General features: G+C 42.7%; 1 protein-coding gene across 5 annotated transcripts in view; it reads right to left on the bottom strand.

Annotated features, from left to right (window-relative positions):
• Window positions 1-14,172, bottom strand: part of MARK1 (microtubule affinity regulating kinase 1) — a 77,048-nt gene extending 62,876 nt beyond the window's left edge. The window contains exon 1 of one of the 5 annotated variants that reach the window (XR_013984510.1): window positions 13,530-14,172. Coding sequence is in view for 4 of the 5 variants with exons in the window: in XM_081000147.1 (XP_080856273.1) it covers window positions 13,530-13,580 (51 nt within the window). In the remaining variant the exon portion in view is untranslated. The remainder of the gene's footprint in view (window positions 1-13,529) is intronic. The other 4 variants (XM_081000147.1, XM_081000145.1, XM_081000149.1 and 1 more) reach the window with 4 other exon arrangements.
• Between the last annotated feature and the right edge of the window lie 9,110 nt (window positions 14,173-23,282).

Raw genomic sequence — 23,282 nt, forward strand, 5'->3', positions numbered from 1 at the left:
TATCAGCAATATTCTAACTAGTAAATGATACCAATAAGTTAGATAATACAGGCAAACAACTCTGCCAGAAATAAACAAACAAACAAACAATATTAATAATAATATCTGTCAAAGAATGTGGCAAGTCCATAAAGATAGACAGACTAGTTTGGTCAGCTGGGTACATTTTCAGATCCACCAAATCCCAAGGATACCACTGATTTGTACTGCAAAATAGCAAAAGCCTGTTGGCTCTGGGGTTTTTATTTTCATTTGTTTTATTTCAAGCATTAATAAGCTGCCTTTCTAGATATTATCCTCCCAAGAAAGCAAACACTATTACAACACAACATCCAATACAATGGGGGGGGGGGGGGGAAATAAAACTCCCAAAACTAAAAAAGGTATGGACACAGTACATTAGGTTGTAAAAAAGTATAAAACTTGTAGGTGGTCCTGGGTCACACTACACTTCTTCATAGCCATAAGGTCTAAGAACTTTTTTTTTAATGAAAGATGTGCAGGAAGCAAAAATCCCCACAACTTTACAGGCAAATGAACCTGCCTTTCTTCCCACTGGTCATAGTAGTACTGGCTCTGGGATTTCATGGTTGTCTGGCCTACCATCAGCTTGCATCCAAAATCTCTCTGACATATCCCCTTTAGATCAGTAGAAAGTGCATAGTCTTCCTCTACAGAAAGGTACATTTTCATGAGATGGATACTAAATGGGGGGAAAATGGTGGTGCACCCACCACCCATCCTAAGGACCCATCCGTCTTGTCCAAACAAGAAGCTAAAAAGCAGCCAGGAAGTAGCCGGAGTCCTTCTGCTCTCTGCCAGTTGAAAACCTGGGGAGACACAGCAGTCTTTGTTAATTAAGATCCAGCCACACACTTGGATTACACAAGCTTCTTCCCATGAAACAATCAAGTGAAGCTGCTTGTCAAAGGCCTCTACCACTCCCACCATCGCAGGCATCTCTTGCTCAGTTGCCTTAGGATCTTCTTAGATCAATACGATCTTCTTAGATCAATACATTTTCAAAGGGTGTGTTCCTAGCAGGGATGCATGTCAGGTATCGTTGATGCACTGGCCCATGTGAGGGAAGAAAACGTTAAGTCAAATAATCTGCAGAGATCTTAGTGCTAGTTTCTATTACATATTTCCTGTGGTGCATACAGCGGGCAGCTCAACTGACAATAAGAAAAGGGGGGTGTTCATGTTCAGGAGACTTTAAGAGGCAATTTTTCCAGGTCTTTTCTTCTTTCTTTTCCCTCTGGACCCTTGACTTCCACACCCAGCAAGCCCTCCAAGAGACAATGGATACCACACAACTGGGTGCTAAGTGGATGAGCTTCCTGCATCAGCATTGCTCGGAGAACTTGTAGCCCTCTGGATGTTGTTGGATTACAACTGCCATCATCTCTGACCATTGGCTGTTCTGGCTGGGGTTGATGGGAATCAAGAGTCCAACATCATGCGGACTCCCTCCTCCATAGGTGGGTTTCTGCTGCTCTAATTGTGCTAATGTGCTAACTGGTTTTCCCAGTAGTGATGTATGGAAGTGAGAGCTGGACCATAAAGAAGGCTGATTGCCAAAGAATTGATGCTTTTGAATTATGGTGCTGGAGGAGACTCTTGAGAGTCCCATGGACTGCAAGAAGATCAAACCTATCCATTCTTAAGGAAATCAGCCCTGAGTGCTCACTGGAAGGACAGATTGTGAAGTTGAGGCTCCAATACTTTGGCCACCTCATGAGAAGAGAAGACTCCCTGGAAAAGACCCCGATGTTGGGAAAGATTGAGGGCACAAGGAGAAGGCGACGACAGAGGACGAGATGGTTGGACAGTGTTCTCGAAGCTACCAGCATGAGTTTGACCAAACTGCGGGAGGCAGTGGAAGACAGGAATGCCTGGCGTGCTCTGGTCCATGGGGTCACAAAGAGTCGGACACGACTAAACGGCTAAACAACAACAATTGTGCTAATCTCTGTATCGTTCCACTTTCAGTACATGTGCTGCCAGAGCAAGCACTCTTTTGCTCTACTTGTCTTCCCTGTGTACTTTTTTCAACTTTATGTCTGAGGGTGGCTGATATGTGGTTTTCCCGGTTTTTGCTAACCAGTTCTTATTAGCAGTTTTGAGCCAACACCAATGCCATGGGTGTAGTAGTAGATATCCTTAGCTGCAATCCATGAGCAAGGGAAGTTTGTAGGTAGGATAGCAACCCTATACTCCAGCCAGAATTCTCTGCAGCCTGGTTCACCTCCTCTTTCCAGTCTTTCATAGAGAGACATCAGTCTAGGACTAGTTAAATTTAAGAAAAAAAAGCCCAATAAAGCATAGCATCTGGGTCAAAACACAGTTTTATAGAAGCTGCGGAACGATAACACTTGAAAGGAGGGAGGAAAGTTATTTGATTCATTAGCAATGTGAACTTGTTTTACAGTCAGCTACTGCTTCTCTACACTGCACATCAAAGGAACAGAGAGACTTTTCTTCATAACAAAAAATAAATTCCAAAGCAATAGTTATCATTGTAGGTTTATGAAGATACATACAGAAAATTCTCACACATTCGATTTTCATATAATTATGCCCAGCCAATACAACTCTCCCGTGCCCCTACAAAGCATGTTTGTGAGAATGGCAGGACTGAGAGAAGGGCCTCTCCTGAATCTCAAAACCAAAGCTGGTGTATATGAGGGAATATGGTCTTTCAGATAGCTTGGACCTAAGTCACAGACGAACATGACCAATGTCTGCCTTACAGACTAATTCCAGTTAACAGAGCATCCTTCTGTAGTTCCTGGCCAATCAATAAAATAAAATAAAATAAAATAAAATAATAATAATAATAATAATATATTATTTCTACACTGGCTGGGTTTCCCCAGCCACGCTGTTTGGCTTTCAACAGAACATTAAAAACAGAATAAAACTTCCCTAAACAGGGCTGCCTTCAGAGGCCAAGAGAAGAAGTGGGAGAAAGTAGCAAACCCAAACTCCCCACTGTGTTGAATATCTGGGAAACACAGCATGGTGCTCTGGTGGCTGTTAACTGAGAAGGACCACTGCCATCTCAGGCCACATGCCAAGTTTCCCAAGTTCCTTCTGCCTTATAGAGCAAGTCATCCTTGAGGCAGAAAAAGTCAGATAAGAAGACAGCCTGGTACAGCAACAACCCAGCTTTCTTCTAGTTAAGGTTGTTTGCAACTCCAGTATTCATCAGTATGCAACTTCAAAGTAGTTGTGGTTGTGTACACATCATGTACCAAAACTAACACAACAAGGCAATTTATTTCCTATTCTCTCACTGAGCATATTTCTAGGCATATTTTTAAATCCCAATATTCCTAACCAACTTCCTATGCAGATGATAGCAATATAGCCTGCCTCATACCTACAGAATAGTAGCAATCGTTCAAACATATTCTAATGCACAGTGCAAAACCATTTTGTTTCACTTCCAACACTTCAATACTGCTTTGTTCATAAACCATGAAAAAAGCCAATTTTATAAAATGATTTCTTAATTTTCCAGCCTTATCAGAAATGACCTTCAGGTAGTTATTGTGCCTGGAAAGATTGTAAATTCTGAAATTACATTCACCCCTCCTACATATAAACAATAAAAAGACATTGCAGGAGGGCAATACTATGGAAGCAGTCTTATCTCCCAATGGACAAAAAAATGCTGCTCTGCAGCTATACACACTCATGTTACAGCAATCTATGCATTTCATTATCAGAAATATCTCACACAGAAGGCTCTATCTGCTCTTAATGAAGTAGATTTAAAGTGAGAAAAGGATACCCAAATACCCTAGTAATATCTGTTGAATTACAAAAGATTTAATCCAGCTTCACAATTCAACCATTACCTGCTACTTCCAACCAGAAAGCATGAAGATAACAAGAGACAACCCAGTTTCACTGCAGATTTCGGAGGGGAGGGGTGATTTCAGGAATCTCCTGGTTTGGTGCTTGTACATAAATGTCTTAAAGAGAACGGATTCATGTCTCCCCCATAATGTGCAGATGGAAAAAGTATGAGATGACATCACATTCATGTTTTCCCTGCCCCTACAAGTGGCAGCCAATTAAGCAGACCTGTAAAACACTAACATGATGTCACTGTCACATTTCTACAAACACAAACACACCCTGTACTATACATTGAGAGAGGAGGGATGTAGTTTGGTAGTTCCCACACCCCCCCACGGCATGTAGCTCAGGACTGAGCATTCTTTACAACATATTTCTGTAAGACAATCCAGCAATAATATTCCTACATATTGCAGATAGGAAGCTGATACAAAGCTGATAACAGAGACTTGCTAAAGTCATCTAGCAAAATTTCATCTCAAACTCTTAGACACAAAGTTACATCAGTTGTTGATGGAGAGGTAAGTTGCTTAGATGCAGCTAAAAACAAACAGCATGCACTAGTTTATTTTATTTAACAAAATGTATAATCAATATTGATACCCCAAGGAATGAAATCAGGAAATCAGTATGATTATGCTAAGCATAAGTATTAAAGTGCTGTCTATCTGTATATTTTGTGTGCTGTATAAAGAGTTGCTCTCGTGTGGTACCAAGGAAATTCAAGATCCAACAAGAAAAAGGACATTCTGAACTAAATGAAACGATTTTTTCATTTAATGTTTCATTTGAATTATTTATTCTGAGCTCTTATTTAAAGCTTTTCAGAATTTGAACTCCCCACCCATCGAAGTTTTATAAAAGCAAAGGGAGAAATATGAATACATTTGTAGAATACAATTATAGCATCCAATATGGGGATCCACGCACAGAAACTTCACCACTGAATATAGTAGAGGCTGGATGCCCAGAAATATAGCACAACAGAGAAGAGTTACGTCAGTGCAACACAGATGAGGAAACTGGAAGTGCACAAAAATCAAGGGGAGAAGGCCAGCAATTATAGGCTCTGACTGGACTACTGGATTGTGTGTTAATTGATTTAAACAAAACCCTCTGCAACCAACAGCACTATTTCTCCTGGTCCTTCCTTTCCATGAGCCACAGAAAATAATTGGCTTTACACAAGCATGTATCTTGAGCAGGCAGTTCCATTCTTCTTCTCTTCCAACTTGAGCACTCAGAACCATTTCTGCCACAACCTGGAATCAAAGGAATGCCTATCACTCCTTTTACCTGCTCATTTACTGAGATCAGATGCCAAAGTTCTCCTCTGGGTATGCTGCTATCTGAGCTGAGGCATGTGGCAATTTGGGATGGATTTTTAGCTATGACACTCCATTTTTGGAACTAGAAGCTTGCCTGGCACCCATGATACTATCTACCCAGTGCCAGGCAAAGACCTTTTTATCCTCCCAAGATTTTACATTTTGTTTTATGATGGTGTTCCTTCCCATTTCTTGTATTTTGTTTCTTTCTAAAATTTTGTAAGCCACCATGAAAGCTATTTTTATGATAGCATGGTTTTTTATGATAAATATTTTCGGCAACACAGAAACTCTTCCATATGCCTTTGAGAATATCAGTGTCCAGTATGTCTTGACAGCCTAATTCAGTATCACTCAGATAATGAAATGCATGTATGTTTAGATAAATGGCACACTCAAGTAAGTAGAGAGCTGAAACCATTAGCAGCTTAAATTATATGTAATTTGTCAGATAAATACAGGATTGGCATATACCTTCCCAAACCTCAGTTATGTCAGAAGACAAATTAAAGAAGGAATGCTTACTTCCAGAAGGTATGTTTACTGCATTTTAAAGCATTTTAATTTATTTCCAGCAAAATAGCAGCTAATCTCATGAGGGGGGAAATGAGTTCAAATAAAAATGAGAAACCTCATTACACACTAATATTTTTAACTTAACATATCCCGAAGCCATCCATCACTGTAGAAGTGTTAACAAAAATGCCACAATATCTCCCATTCTCAAGTGAACTTGTGTAGTCACACAAAATATGTGTGAGAATGGGCTACAACTCTATGGTTAAAGTTCAGTCTTCAAATGAAACCTGCCCCGCCCCGCCATCTCATCTGCAACAAACTATATATGTATTTCTCAATGTTGCTCCAAAAGGGTATGGGAGAATGTGATGCTAACATCTAGTACCAAGAAGAAGGTTTACCAGGCTTGTATGCTGAGTACACTATCTGTCGGCAACTTACAACTGCCAGAAGCGACGCCTCAATGCCTTCCACATGTGCTGCCTCAGGAAGATTTTGGGCATCACATGGCAGGACAGAGTCTCAAACAAAGGTGTGCTCTCCCAAGCCCACAGTCTTAGCATGTCTGCACTCCTGTCTCAGCGACATCTATGCTGGCTTGGTCATGGCCACAGAATGAAAGCTGGCGGGATCCCCAAGGATGTGCTTTACAGGGAGCTGGCTTCAGGAACTAAGCCCGCTGGCAGACCAACTCTCTGTGTTACAAAGATACCTGCAATCGTGACATGAAGGCTGGCAATGCCAACCCCACCATGTGGGAATCTCTTGAAGACAATTGTGGTGCCTGGAGACAGCCAATCAGGTCATGCATCCATAGCAGTGGCCAGAGGAGGAATGACTGCTGGGAGAAGCACAGAGAGAAGAAATGCCATGGTGCATCTGCCCCAGCTGCAACTAAACATGTACAGTGGTACCTCGGGTTACATACGCTTCAGGTTACAGACTCCGCTAACACAGAAATAGTGCTTCAGGTTAAGAACTTTGCTTTAGGATGAGAACAGAAATCGTGCTCCGGCGGCGCAGCAGCAGCAGGAGGCCCCATTAGCTAAAGTGGTGCTTCAGGTTAAGAACAGTTTCAGGTTAAGTACGGACCTCCGGAATGAATTAAGTACATAACCCGAGGTACCACTGTATCTCTGTGGTCTCTACAGCCACAGCAGGCGTTGTAATCTTCCAACGGTTTGACTTTACCTGCAAAGGCATACTCATCTATTGTCTCCAGAGACAGACAGATGCCAACACCAAATGTTATATCCATCACAAAGTGACCTCAATACCCAACACAGATGTCCAGTTGTGTAGATTGCCACACACAACTGAACTCACTGTCAGATATTTCTTCAAATCTGGAGTTCCCTGAATTAAATGAGGAATAAAAGGTAGCACAGAAATTATATGAGATTACTCTTAGTCTTCACTCAAACTCAAAATTTCAAGACAAAAAATCTTACCAGATGAGGTTTCCCAACAATCATAAGCTTTATTCAGATGAGCTTTTATCACAAGTATTTTATTGTGTAAAAACAAGTTATTCACTGCAGAAAAGAGAAGGATTCCTGGCCCCAAGCCAACTAGCAGTTGTTTCAGAGAAATTTAGTCTGGATCAATTCATTTGGATATCAAGGGAAAAACATGCTATCACCCATCACCAAACCACTCTATATCTATTGGCAAACAGCAATTCTACTTTGAACCTGGAATGCTTAAAAACTAGGCCATATGTTCCTCAAGGCAGTGAAAGAAAATATTTAGAAAGAATTGTCTCCCACAACTCCTCTCTTCATATCTGATCCATTCTTTCTTACACGGGAGCAAAGCTAGATATTATTAACTTTATAAATATAGCCATTCAACTTTTATTCTACATTTTAACCATACCCATTATTAAACCTTTGTCCTTTCCTCAAAAAAGAGATTTGTTTACTATCCCTACCTGTTTTGACAGCTAACTGCTTTACCAACTGTCTTATATGATGTCATTCTTGAGACGCGCAGATTTTTCAGTCTAAACTGTTCCCACGTACACCATGTCTATAGCAGAAAAATCATGAGTTTTTTTAAAGCTACCATGAAATAATATCCTAGTATAGAGACAAACAAATTTAAGTTAAATTGAAGATCCAAAGGCTTAAGATGCTCTTGCTTAAGTAGCAATATGTCAGTGTCCTGGCCCACCCCAGCTAAGGCAAGCATGTGTCTGATTGTCAAAGTCTTTATGTACAGAAGAAGCACTTACAGCAACTCCTGCAGTGCTCCAGAGACACACGCACACACATGCCTCTAGCCCAGGCATAGGAAAACTCAGCCCTCCAGATGTTTTGGGACTCCCATCATCCCTGACCACTGGTCTTATTAGCTAGGGATGATGGGAGTTGTAGCGCCAAAACATCTGGAGGACCGAGTTCGCCTTTGTCTGCTCTAGCCACTAGGCGACTGCCCCCTGCAGCAAAAGCGAGGCCCCCTCCGCCTGGCCTGGTTATACACCTTCCTCTGATGCACCAACAGTCTGAGACTTCTCCTGCACAGAAGTTGTAGTTGTTCTTGCTGCTTCAAGTTTCTCTTGGTTTTAGGAGGCAGAGGGGTTTTAGGAGACGCATCTGTCATCTGAGCAGCCTCTTTACTTCTTCTGCCATAGCCTGTGTGCCTTCCTCTGTCTTGGACTACCCTGACTCTTCCTCCTCCCCCCGCTCTGGCTCCTGCCTTGCAGGCAGTGTCAAACCCCATAAATTGCTGGTTTCATTTCCTGAGATACTCCCCTGGGTCCTCTGCCTCTGCCCCACACTCTTCAGAGCCCTGAAAGTCCCTGACAGTTAACCTTGCTTATGGTAAGACTTTAGATCAAAATTTACATGCTATATATAAATTACATGTACAGCGGTACCTCAGATTAAGAACTTAATTCGTTCTGGAGGTCCGTTCTTAACCTGAAGCTGTTCTTAACCTGGGATACCACTTTAACTAATGGGGCCTCCCACTGCCGCCGCACCGCCACCGCGCCATTTCTGTTCTCATCCTGAAGCAAAGTTCTTAACCCGAGGTACTATTTCTGGGTTAGCGGAGTCTGTAACCTGAAGAGTCTGTAACCTGAAGCGTCTGTAACCCAAGGTACCACTGTACAGTCTCCTGGCCATGAAACAATTTAACAAAATATGATGAAGGAGTTTCTAAAGGAATAATGTTCTATTCTACATTTTAGAGAAATTCAGAAAATTTGGCATAAAACTGTGTATAACAGGTCTGAAAGGATAATACCTCCCTGCCAATCGTTTATGACATTTCTGATCTTTACAGTTGTCTTGGAACAAACTCCTTTCTGCACCAGCTGGGGCAAAGCAACTCCTTTTGTATAGTGATTCCACTGCCCTATTGTAGCACTCTGGAGAATCACAGAATTGGAAGGGACCACAAGGGTCATCTAGTCCAACCCCCTGCAATGTAGGAATCTTTTTGCCCAACATGGGCCTCAAAGCCATAACCCTAAGAGTCTCATGCTCTACTGACTGAGCTATCCCACTTAAAACACTTCAGTGGTTCATTCCACTGGGACACAAACTCAGTGCAATGTGACCAGGAATTGTGCCACTGCCTTCCTCTGGCCCTTTCTGAAGTTGTACCTCCAATGAGAGAACCCAGAACACATTCAAACCTGTTTAGCCCCAACCATGTCATCTGACAAAGTTAATTATTTTATCACTGGCATAAACAGCCACTATTTCTAGTGGTTATTATTCCTTGCCCAAATCCTACAACAATCTCCATTTCATTAAACATCTTCAACAACTTTGCCTTGCCAGTACTTGCCACTTTGGTTATCATGGAGCGACAGTTGGGTAAACTAGCACAGTTATCCTGAGTTAATTAGAGAAGAAGAAGAATCAATTAAATCAAGATTGCAAACATCACCAGAGAAGATATTCACCATCAAATGCCACTGTTTGTTCTATAACGTATCAGAATGCCAACCTTTGCCCATAAGGGTGTCCATACATCTATCTGTCAATGTCTTGGTTGCTCTGAAGCCTGGAAAAAACTTATTTCAAAAAAATCCAGAAGTGTATCTGCTAGGGCTCATTCTAACATTACCAAAACAGTGAGGCAGCTGCTTCCCTGTGGCTCCATCTGTACTGCTCCAGTCATGTCTGTATACAGGAAATTACATGAGATGGATTGCAAAGTGATTGTTCCCTATACCGCTATTGCTTTACCTGGAGGTAGGCAGCACTGCTGCAAGAAACACATTAATAGTTCATCCAATGTGATTTCCTGCCACATAGCTCCAGTAGCTTAAGAGCAGGCCCGGTCTGTGGAAGTAGTTTTATAATAACAGCTGTAGAACATTCATTTGGCACAAAAGCCAGACCTTAGCTTTAGGTCACTAATCAAATACTACTTCAATGCCTACAAATTGCGACTTCTGGTACTGCTGGCACATATATGTTGTAAGAACTTTTCCCAAATCATATCCTTATTTGTGATCCTCAAATACTATTTTGCTTCCCCAATATTCTTTCCCTAAGGCAACCTAAGATACCAACTACTTTCTCCCTCTTTTCAATATCCTCTCCACAAGGCCTGGTTCTTTATTTATAGTTCCTACAAGTTACCATAATGCAGTTAAGTATAACTACTCAAGAAACCCATTTTAAATTGGATATAGGACTCCAAAGAAAGCTCACTTGAACAAGCCTAAACATCTATGTGCTTTTATTTGCTTTACCAAAACAAACAAACAAAACCTGATGTTACTGTAAAGTACTGTTATGCATGTAAACTATCAGCTCAAACTTTGAAGCAATAAAATTCAATTTCTCAAGTACATTATGTCAAAACATGCTGTGTCAGAGCAAAAAACCTATTCCAATTACAGGCTTGATTGAAAATCCAAAATATTATGTTCAGCCTAAATACAAACAGCACCTCTTTAGAACTTACAGAGATTTTTGCCTCTGGAAGGGGTTGCATTTAAGAGCATTGTGGCTAGAGAAACAATGGTCCTTCATTCTTCCTTGCAGAAGAAACTGCAGTGAGTACAGGCATATGGAAATATTCTCTTCCAGCACACAATTTGGTTTGCTCTTAATAATAATAATAATAATAATTTATTATTTATACCCCACCCATCTGGCTGGGCCTCCCCAGCCACTCTGGGCAGCTTCCATAGAAACCAAAAATACACTAAATCCCAAAACCCATCAGCAAAAAGATCTAGCACAAACGAAAAGTAATACTCAAAAAGAATGCCAAGTTGAAAGAGACAAAAAGTAAAAATGAAGAGAAAATGTACTTTAGGAACAACTGCTTGGCCTATTCAGTAATTCTACCACCTGCTGACTCACTCTGTGAATATAAGAAAAGGTGGGCGCAGTGGGTAAGACAATCACACTCTTTCTCACTATAGACCTATAATCCGCTCTATATCCAATGTGATAAGGGAATCGCATAAATTGAGTGACTCTATGCCTGCATATTTATCTACTGTAAAAATGAACAGCCGGAGTAGCAAAATAATAAAGCAAAACAAATTCAACTCACCCAAGGATTGTCAAGTCACAACCAAGTGATTATGCCTGTTTCCTTAACAGATCCGCCTGCTGTGGGGCAATTTCAGACCCATTTGTTCCAAAAGGCATAATGGGAGGGAGGACAATATTTTCTGGTTGCAACTTGGCAACTACAGCACATTTTTACTCCCTTAAAAATTCATCCAAGGCCTAAATCACAATGCATCATTGCAGAGTTTAAAAAAGAATTTTAAAAGATGGGGGGGGGGGGTTCTTCCCAATGAATTTTTCCCTAAAAATATTCCTACACATTATACATTCCAATAAAGTTTCACTTCACGGGAGTGTTAGGCAAAGATTTTTTTAAAAGAAGCGATAAAAAGATCATTAATTAGAGAGCCTCTTAACACTCTTCAAACAAATTGATAGCATTGCTAAACATTCTGGCGCCATTAAAGAAGATATTTCAAAAAGCCCATTTAAGGTCACATTTTACTGGGGTGAATGTCTCTCCTGCACCAATAACTTTCCCACACTAATTACAAGGGGGAAATAAAGACATATTGTTAGCTCTATATCCTATAAAAATCTTTCAAACATCTCTTCTATAAGAACTTAATAGGGAGAGAATTATTGGAGGTGTGTGATGTATTTACACTATACTAAAATGTACACTTTTTAGCTTACATTTAAAAACTCCATGAATTGATATAATAATCATTTATAATATGTTTCAATGCAGTTTCTTTGGACAGCATTTCTTATTATAGCACTATGGAACTCTGAAATTGCACAATCCACAGAAGCCACGATTTTCATAATCTGCCTTTTGTCTCCTTCCTCACGTTGTCATACACTTTCACCTTAAATCCAACTCTCCAAACCAGAGTATGTGAATAGTGCCTAGGACACTGACACAGTGTCCCCAGGAAAGGATAAACACTGCTTGCTTAGAAAAGTGAACATTGTCAACAGCGCCAGTGAAGTCAATGGGCCTGTTCACACTGTATCCCATTTCACATTAACATAGTAAAGTCTGCTTCAATTCAGGCCGTTAGATTACTTCACTACAAATATGTCTTTTCCCTCCCACACACAGTTCACTTCCCATTAATCATGCCTACCAGAAATAGCACGTGCAGACATAAAGCCAGATTTTACAGAGTCTAAACCTTCTGTCTCCCTTTGCTACTAACCATGTGAAATAGGCATTCCAGACATGTTTTCGCTACCCCAAAGCCCCAACATCTTTCATCCTGGGTTATGCTTGTATTTACAAAATAGAGAGCAATTGAAGGCACTTGCATGCACTGAACCCTGGTCATTACAAAGCTTTCCGTTCTCATTTTCCTGTTCTGTACTGTTCCTATAACAACCTTCCCTTGGAAGAGAATCACCCTGCTTTATAATTTCTCTGGCTGCTATCTTAAGCTCCAGTCACCCCACCGAGAAGGAAGTCCACTAGGACAACACCACCAAAAATAAAATAAAAAAGAAGGATCTAAGGGAGAAAGACCAGAACAAAAGGAGCAAAGTTCAGAAGAAGCTTTCGTGCACAGACATCACCAGCAGGGGCGAGGGGCAGGCGGAAGTGAAGGCAGATCCTGCGCTTGCCCCGAGTGATGGATTGACAGAGCAGCCTGGCTTTTGGAGGTCACCGGCCGGGCCCAGGGAAGGATGCAAGCCTGGCAATAGGCAGGGCAGGGCAGGAAGAAGAAGAAGAGAGTATAGTCAGGGAGGGGAGGCCGGCCCTATGGAGAGGGAAGCCATGTGGAAAGTTTACCTGAAAGCACAGATAGAGCTCTGTGTGAAAACAAGAGACAGGCTGGCTGCAAACTAGACATGCAAAGAAGGCACTTTGCCTGGGCTGGCTTGGGGGTGCCTTGCATAAAGGAAGGAACGGAAAAGCAGGAGAAGGAGAAAGCAGCCCCCGGGTGTGGCATGGGGAGGAGAGAGCGCATCCCACTGAGGCGTGGCTGCAGTGCAGGCAAAGGCGCGCAAGGGGCCACCCGGCGGAGGCCTGGCTGGGCAAGGGAGGCGAGAGGAAAGGGGCTGCCCTCAGCCCCTGCCTGGTTCCTAAAGTGCCCCAGGAAGGCGGGGAAGGAAAACGAGACCTCAAGGTGGTCCCTCACCCACGCGAGACGGGGAAGCCGTGGCCGCCAAGCCCCCTCCTGCTCTCCCTCTCAACCCCCCCCCAAAATAAAACCCGCCCGGCCGAGGCCAAGAAGGGCGACTCCGGCCTGAGCGAGCCCCGCGCCGGCTGGCAGAGTAGAAGGGCTCTCAAGGCACTGGCGGCGGCGGCGGCACTCACGTTCTCGGTGTCCCGCTCGTTGACGGTGGGCAGCGGCGTGCGGGTGGACATCTTGCGCGGGAGAGGCGCTGCTGCAGAGCCGGCCCGGGCCAAGCTGGGAATGGCCGAGCCCGCCGCTGCCGCCCTGGACTCGCAGGCCTCTGCGGCGCGGCTCCTCGGAGCGAGGCTGAGGCGGCCCGCCTCTAGGCTCCCGGAGCCCTTGCCATGGCTTCTGGGTCGCCCGCCGCCGCCCCCTGGGCCGGGATTACCGCGGCGGCAGCGGCAGCAGCCTGGCCGGCTCCTCCTCCTCCCGCCGCGGCGCGCTCAGGTGAGTGGCCGGCAGCGCTGCGTAGGGGAGCCGGAGCTCTTTCCTCGCCGCATCCGGCGGCGGCTGCTCCTCCTCCTGCTCCCTGTTTTCCTCCTCCTCCCTGAGCTGGGCCCGGCTCGGTCACAGGCTGGAGAAGAGGAGGGGACGCGGCTCGGATTGCGGAGGGGACGGAGCAGCCCGAGCCGGCCGCTTGCAGCGCCGAGGAAACACTAGGGGCGCCTCATCCCGCCTTGCGGAGACGCTCTCGCCTTCATTCATTGACGCCGACGGCACCCAAGTCCACCCCTCCCGCCTTGCCGGGGGTTGTGGTTGCTCCTCCTCCTCACGCATCCAGGGCAGCTTCACACGCTACGAAATTCCTCCGGGGAAAGAGTTTCCGTCTAAGGAAAAGAAAAGAAAAGGATCAACGCGAGACTCGCGCGTGTGTTGAGGGGCGCCCTCCTCCAGCTCCTCACGGGTGGAAATGGGGACGCTCTTGTGCGCTTGTAAGATCCTTACTGTATCTGCACCCCAAGAACCCCTACCTGAGTCCCTTTCCAGTCGCTCTGTTTTGCGTTTGGCCAGGTGTTTTACACGAGTGATGCTCTGATAGATTGCTGTTTACTCTGTCATAGCCTGCCCAGTATTGATTTGCAAGCAAAGAGAACGTGTCTGGGTTTTGCGTGTTTGTTTTGCTTTTGGCTACTAGCAAAATATACAAAGTTCAGACTGAATCTCATCAGCTGCCTGCAGCATTTGAAAGGGCAGGATGTGACTACTTAATAGCTTAGTGTTTATGTATGTGCATTTAACATGTATGTGCACTCGAGGCAAAATTCTACTACCCAGTCAAAATATTTAACTGGGAGTAAATTCCACAGAATTCCCTGTTAATGTCCAAATACTTGGGACATTCATACAGACAGAATGGCAAATCTAGTAGCAAACATTTTTAAAAAGACATCCCCTACAGAACAGAATGCTTTGAGTGTATGCTGGTGCTGATCAGACACACAAACTCTGGAAACCGAAGTGAATCCCAAATTTACATGTGAGCAATTGACACCGTCTATGAAGTGTGTTAATTCCCACATGGAAATGTTTTAAAGTGTAAGAATTATAAGCACATTGATAATTACACTGATACACTTGTTTCTATGTAGGAAATTGCGTGCATAAAAATAGAGCCACACCATACCATGTGAGAACATGCTGCCAGCCAGGACTTCCTTTGAAATACAGTATGCAAGAACCTAGATAGGAAAACACATGTGCAATGCACACAATTCTCTGCAAAGGAAATTTTCTGTGCATGTGGGATAGAAGGGGTTTCTGTGTAAACTTGGTACCAGAAGGTTTTAAATTTATTATTTGAGTTAGGTCTGATCTATTTGTCCAACCTTTCACATCTGTGAACTGAGAGTTTCTTTGGCACTGAGATTTTAAGGCAGGGCTCAACTTGCTACAGAGGGAACCCCATCGGTGCCACCACACGGTGAGCACTAGGAAAGGATGAGGGCTGCTGAGCCCAGAGAGGGTAACAAGCAGCTATCACAAATTTACCACCCTATTTTGTATCCCATATGCTTTTCTTGGGGAGAAGGGGCAGGATGAAGCAGGGTTGGCTGCTGGTAGAGGTAGGAGTAGAGAAAACAAGCACTGTGTCCTTCATCTGGGAACTGTAAGGCACAATTATAGGAAAATAATAAAAGTATCAAACTTTTATTGTTGGTGTTGTCTAGAAGTGCTCTAGGTGACCTAAAGTAAGGCAGGTCATCCTCAGCTGCATTTTTCCTTATCAAGATAATGAGCTACCTTACATTGTTTTCATACTAAGTCAGGGGGCAGCTTGGAAGAACACTTTTACAGTTCTATATAAGCAAGAAGTAGTATTACTATGCCCAGTTCTAATGACATACCTTTGAAAATCTTGTTAGCATCCTGAGAATCCCATTTCTAGTCCTCAGGACTGTAGAGAGAAACTTGTGAAATTATTGGGAAAGTGCCAAAGGATCAGAAATTGTGAAGCATGTGAAATAAGACTAGATCATTTCAAGAGTTAAGGTAGCTCTGTTAGTCTCTAAGAAAAATTCCAAAGTCCTTTAAATGTCTTGCCCTAATAAGGACTTGCTTCCATATTGATTGCTTCCAAATGTGGTATCTAAGACTATTAGTAGGATGATAGCTACCAAGCTGAAGATGCACACCTGGTGCAGGGATCTTAGGTTTCTGTGGCTATTTAAAACCATGCAGACTAGTAGTGACTGGAATGGGATTTCCTCCATTCACCAGCTTGTGTTCTGTGGTTTACTGGTGGTCTAAGGTAATCTGCATATTACTGTGGTGTAACCAGCCTGATATAACCAACCTGCTTAAGTGTAATTAATGCATGAAATGGTTAAGACCATAAAGTAAGCTGTCCTGCTAAGCTTAGCTCACCTTGGGAGGGACTAGGCAGTCAAGTCTTTGTTCCCCCTGAGTCTACTTGATGAACTCAGCATGTGAAGAGGCTAAACTGGTTGCTCCATCTTCACCACATGACTCTCACAAGCCACTATTGAGTTTGTATACCAATAATTTAGGAACTTTCATCACAGTAACTAAGCCAAGTGTTACTGCCTGTGCTACATTTTCTGAATGCTGTATGGAAAAGTGCATGAATCTGACCTTTGGAGAGTTTGTAAGTAAACCATTTTTAACTTTCCATGCTTTACTTTGCTGCATACTTTTTGATTTTATATCTCTGCTGAGGTTCTCTCAGCAAAGAGTACTTGGATCTTCGGATCCAGAAATTCTCCTTTTTATACCTCTCTTTTTTCCTTCAAACAACAATTACATGGCCAGAAAGCATTTTAATGAAGTATTTTCTTTTTAAGGAACAGTTCTCTCTCACTAAGTTAGTTGACCTAATCAACAGCCAATATATAAATTATGGAGTCTGGACTCTTACAGTTCAGAATAATAGCGGTAGATTTGGGGAGCAGTTTCATAATATTATACTATATTGACTCATGAAAATGGTACATTAAAGAACACATGGGAGTGGTTCAATTCAAGACTCCCAAGGCTTTTAAGAATAAAATCTGCAGGTTTCTAAAAGTTTTAAAACTTTGAAGTTAATGGTTCTCGGAGTTTAGACCAGGTTTTCTTGCTCTGCTTTTCAGGTATGCCGATTTTCATTCAAATCTGAACTGCAAAAAAGAGTACAGTACTCCTATTATTTTGCATCAGAACACCAACAAAATTGCTTGCAGTTGTTTTCAATGCTTGCTTGGTATCTAAAAATTTCAGCATTATTCCAGATCAGAATTGCTCAGAGTGAGCCAAATGAATATTTTTCAGAAATACCAATATCGATTCCTTCCTGGATTTGTGGTTGTAGGAGAAAGCAGCTTAAACTAAAACCCATATAAATGTATTCAGTGTCACCACTGAGTCGGGAAAGACTTGCTGACTTCCTAATAGCATTTGAGCATGAGCTGACTAGCAATACTATAGTCCCCTCAGGGTCACCATCATGCATAATGCTGCTTTATACCTTTTGCAGCCTAGAGATATTATTTTCCAATACTCTCATTTTTGTCAACGTTATTGCTTGCTACTTTAGTGCCACTTGTGTTTTCAGAGTTCAAATACATTCTTCTTTATAACAGAGCAGTAGAGAGAGCTGTGTCTGCTGTAACTGATAGAGAAAGGTCTAACTAGGATGTGATAACTCAAGAGGAGAAATGACTAAAGTTTTTTTCCATTTTCCATTTGCTGGAGTCCCCCTTTAAGAACATAAGAGCCTGCTATGGCAGGCCAAAGACCCACCTAGTTTGTCCTCACATTGGCCAACCGTAGCAAAACCTGAGCAAAACAGATTCTCTTTGTATAAATAAAAATGCTTTGTTACAAGGTGTGTTTTTGGCCATCATAGGGGCTGATTTTCAAGAAGTAGCAGCTCAGGACAAACCAACAAAAATCTCATTGTTGTGGATTTGCCTGGAACTTTAAGACTGAAATTACCACAAACTGTAAGCAATATTCTGTTTGGAGGGTAAAAATTTAAGCTGGAGTTGCTCTTTAATCAGGATTTACCACAACCCTTTCTATAAAAAAACCCCATAAACCTTGTTTTCACTTCGGGAACAATCAGTTTATGCCAACTGGAATTCCAAATATATAGCACAACCAGGAAGCTTTTAACTAGACTGAAATGTTCAGCCTCGTGCAGTTGTGCAGGGCAGTAATAAAATAAAGCAACAGTAGGCAGTTCCATTTCACCAAAGCCTGATAAAGTACTCCTTCACATTGTGCATGGTTAAACTATGGGGATTGTACCACATGATGTGATGGCAACCAACTGGGATAGCTGGTTAAATTAAAGGGGATTAGACAAATTTATGAAGGATAAGGCTATCAGTAGCGGCTAATCATAATGCCTATATACTACAGTACTTCCTGATCAAAGTCATCATGCCTTAGAGTAACATTTACTGGGGAACAACAGCAGCAGAGGACTAATGACTCAAGTCTTTGTGGTCTTCCCATGGGCAGCTGATTGGCTGCTGTGCAAACAATGTGAAAACCAATTTGAAATATAGTCGTACCTCAGAAGTTGAACGGAATCGGTTCCAGAAGTCTGTTCGACTTCCAAAAAATTCAGAAACCAAGGCACAGCTTCCGATTGGCTGCAGGAAGCTAGCTCCTGCAGCCAATCGGAACCTGTGGAACCCACGTTGGACATTTGGGTCCCTAAGAATGTTCGCAAACTGGAACACTCACTTCCAGGTTTCCTGCATTCAGAAGCCAAAATGTTTGAGTCGCAAGGTGTTTGACTTCCGAGGTACGACTGTACATTGAAATCAGTGGATAAATCCATTGGTTTTAATGGGTTTATTCTGTTATGATGTTGGTATCACCCAGAATGCTGGACTAGAGGGGCTTTATGTCTGATGCAGCAAAACTTTTCTTATTGCTTCATATATTTTGTTTTGCATACATGCTGTGCTTTCCATGTAGGGAAATATATTGTGTTTGAAATGACCTTAGTCCGTCCCCCGTCCCCCGTCTTGGAGTCTGCTTTGTTTTATACCTGACTCGTGATTTCCAAATGCTCAGGGCCAAATTAGAGAATTTGCAGGTTCAGAACAAGCCATTCTATCTGCTGAATCTCTGCTTGGTGATGTCTACCTGTCTGTCCCTCCCAGTCATATCTGTTCTCTCACCTCTGTCAAGAGTTTGAAGATGGAGAATGAGCAGCCACCCCACAGCTGAGGTAAAGAGTAAACTCTTTGGAATCTAAATCAAGAGACAGAGCAGAAATCGAAATGCCATTTTCATTCAGGTTAGGGCCTGAATGCAGTTTTCATCCTAAAGCTCTTATTTGGATTTTGCTTAATGGTTCTGTTCTGTAGTGTAAATAAGACCATTTGCAATGACATTACCTTATCACAGCAGCTCTGATTAGCATCTCATTTGCATACAGTGGCAGCTTTACAGAGATTGTTTATTTTAGAAGCATTCCCCCCACGTATATTTATATCTTGATTAACACATACACCGATGAAATCACAGGGTGCTGGAATTTTTAAAATGCGCCTAACCCAGAGCATGAGAAACAGCTGTTTGGAGAGCTATGTTGCAAAATCATTACTGCTTTTCTTTCCAGCAACACTTCTTCCCTTTATTTAAAATATTTCAATCCCACGTTTCAGCAAAAGGTTCCAAGGATGCTAGCAATAAACATTTAAAATTCAACAATTAATATTCAAATTAAAATCAAAAACAGCAGTGTAAGCAGCTGACAAAAGCAGACAGAGCAAGAATCAAAGCAATCATCTGCAAACAGGCAAATTGTCTCCACCTCTTGGTGCCAAAAAAATTAGCAAACTAGGCACCAGCTGAGTAGTTTTAGGGAGAGGGTTCCACAGCTGGTATACCATAAGTCATAAGGTCCTTTCCCTAGTTATTTCATATTTGAAGGCAGCAGCTCCTAGAACAAGACTTTTTACAGAACAGTTAGGTTATATTCCAACCATCTTCACTTGCTGCATCTGTTGGCCCCTGTCTGTGGGGGGAAACAAGTTTCTATTTCACCATTAGTCAACCCTACATCTTCAGAAGATTTCTGTTTGCTATCCTGTCCTAGTACAGATGAACCCATTGTGGAGTCTGGAGAAAACAAGCCAGGGCAGGGAGCCAGACAAGTGGAGATTGTGTAGCAGTTTATCAGCTCAAGAACCTGCCTTAAAACTCTTGATTGAAGAGGATTACAGTCATACCTCGGGTTGAAGTAGCTTCAGGATGAGTATTTTCGGGTTGCGCTCTGTGGCGACCTGGAAGTAACAGAGCACGTGACTTCCAGGTTTCGCCACTCGCGCATGCGCAGACGCTCAAAATGACATAACGTGCACGCACGCGGACGCGGGTTGCGTTCGCTTCAGGATGCGAACGGGGCTCCGGAACGGATCCCATTCACATCCAGAGGTACCACTGTATTATGGGAATTTCACATGCTCCTACCTCTTAATGTAGGAACACAGGAAGCTGCCTTATACCAAGTCAAACCAGAGTCCATATAGCTCAGTACTGTCAACACTGACTGGTGGTAACTTTCCAGGCAAGAGTTTTCCCCAAGCCCTACTTGCAGACACCCGGGATTGAACCTGGGATCTTCTGCATACAAATCACATGTTCTGCCACTACCAGTAAGCTATAGTGGGGTGTGTGTGTGTGTGTGTGTGTGTGTGTGTGTGTGAAGGCAGGAATAGGTGCAAGGGACACTTAATTTTCTGCCAATGCTTCCCAGTGATTCAGTATTCTTATTTGTGTTACCTGAAATGAGACCTATTGTGATTTAGTGAATTAGGCATGGGGTTGCACAGCTACCACAAATAAAACAAAAATCCAGTGTCTGTATTTTCTTGCATTTTTTGCAGTAATGGCAGCATCTGCATGAGAACAATTGCTCATGCCCAGAAAACTTAGAATGCTCTTGTTATTTTGCAAATCTGACATTAAATCTCTGGGCATAGAAATCATGGAGTGGGGAATGTGGGAGAAGTGGTGTTGTGTTTGTTTTTAAAGAGTCTGGGCAGCATAGCATTTAGTGCCAGACCTGGCCTGGGGAGGCCTGTTTCCGAATCCCCACTCATCCATGAATGTGTGATGTTGAGTCAGTGACAATCTCCCAGCATCACCTGCCTCCCAGGGTTGTTACGAGGACAAAAAGAGGGGAGGGGGGAACCCTCCCCTAAGATCCTTGGAGGGTGACTCAAATAAAATATTTCAGTCTTAAGTAAACATGTTCCTCCATGCTTTTAAAATATGTGTTTGTGAAGATTTGAGACACGCAGGACCAGTCAGAACTCAAAGATCATACAGTATTTACATTCAAATCTAAAATATGGTGCTTATGAATAATAAATAGCACATAAGCAAAGTCACATGTACATAAGAGATACATGTGCATAATTCATGAATATGCAATGCACAGAAAGATGAACAATCCCCAATCCAGGTACAGTAAGGAGTGTGATATTTAACAAACGGGCTGCTTCAGTTTCTGCCGTCCTTTTCAGCAGGGCGGGGGAGAGCTGGATGAATTAATGCTTCTTTATAACAACGAAGCAGTTTATTTTTGTATGTCATACTGTCACAGGAATAGCATATTTAGGGTTCCTCGAAATACCATGAGGTAATGCTCCCTGGCTTTCATGGAGGGAAGACAAAGCCAAGTGTTTCCCAATCCCCACAGGGAATGTGCTATCTCATAGCAACACAGAGACTGCTTTGTGGAGGGATGTTACTCCTTGTTCAGGTAGAAGAGCCTTTGATTCTCAGTTGGGAAACATGGTGTGCCAGTCTTAAAGCTCCATCTCTGATACTGGTGGGCTGCCACAAAACAGTTTAAGCTGGAAGCCGGATAAGGAGCATCACTCTCTTAAAAGTGGACTCAGGTGATGAGTGCACTGCAGCCATAACAGTACTGCAGCCATAACAGATCACTGAGAAATAAGATGAGAGTATCAGCATGCTCAGGGGAACTCCCAAATTTGCAGAAATGCAAAAAAGAAAAAGAGGGGGGGAAAGAGCACTCTCCCCTCCAATGAAAGTTGAGCAGGGTTGATTGCTATGTTGAGTGTCATTTGAAAAAGAAAATCAGAAAACTGGGAGTGAGGTCACTTCCTGGCAATCTGTTTATTGAACATTCTCATCCTGTTTTGTTTGCAGGGAGATCAGGCAAGGTTGACTATTCAGTGAGCATTTCTTGTTTGTTTGCAGGGAGATCAGATGAAATTCCATCAAAGCAAGTGTTGTTCCACACTTTCCAGGGCATTTTCTTGTCACTTTCCTTACTGCAAAAATTCTGATTTTGCGGGGAAACAGGTATGCTGTGTACGGCCTCCCAATCAACTATAAATGCAGAACCTGAGTTTGCTGGCATGTGGTTGAATTTGAGGAGCTGCTCATCGAATTGGCAGATGACACCAAACTGAGAGGGGTAGCTAATGCCACGGAATGCAGAATTAGGATTCAATATGACCTTAACAGATTAGAGAACTGGGCCCAAGCTTACATTTATCCCTATTGCCATTCATTTTGTAAGGTTCTGCACTTTTTCAAGAATAACCAGCTGCGCAACTATAAGCTGGGGAACACCTGTGAAAAGGATCTAGGGACTTTAGTAGACCAAAAGTAATAGTCTCACTATTCTGCCTTGGGCAGACAATACCTGGAGTACTGTGTCCAGTTCTGGGTGCCACAATTTAAGAAGGATATTGAAAAGCTGGAACATGTGCAGAGGAGGGCAACCAAGATGATCAAGGGTCTTGCTTGTTTTCTCTTGCTCCAGAGGGTAGGACCCAAATCAATGACTTCAAGTTACAAGAAAGGGAATCTGACTAAACATCAGGGAGAACTTTCTGATACTAAGAACTGTTTGACAGTGGAATGGAGGGCCTATGGAGCACTGGCATCCACATGGTAGCTTTATTTTCCAAGTGCATCTTTTGTGACGCATAGTTTGTTGCTCATCTGCTGAAGGATCATTGTTTCACCAGTAATTTTTTTTTAACTAACTGAACAATGTCAAATGTTCTGCTAGGCTACTTTGCGCTGCTCTTTTACATCTGTCAGTCAAGGACTGTGCTTATGACAAGGCTCATGGCACTCTCAAAGAGACTCAGCTGTCAGGAGACTGGATTTCAGCCAAAGTGTTCTTCAAATGTTCTCTGTGGGTTGCAGTATCTGGCTGTATAGAATGAGGGGGCTTTGTGTGTTTGCATTCATAAGTTTGGCTGAGATGCTATGCCAGAAATATTTGGTGTGTGTGTGTGTGTGTGTGTGTGTGTGTACTCTGGATTTTGGATAGTCAGCAATGTTGCTGGGCAAAATACCAAAAAAAGTTTTGAGTCTATCCAATAATCTCCAGAGGGAGAGACTCATCTTCTGGGTTATTGGGTGACATAAAAAGTCCTGCT

This window comes from Podarcis pityusensis (genome assembly GCF_964106645.2).
Source record: "Podarcis pityusensis genome assembly, chromosome: 3".
NCBI classification, from domain to species: Eukaryota; Metazoa; Chordata; class Lepidosauria; order Squamata; family Lacertidae; genus Podarcis; species Podarcis pityusensis.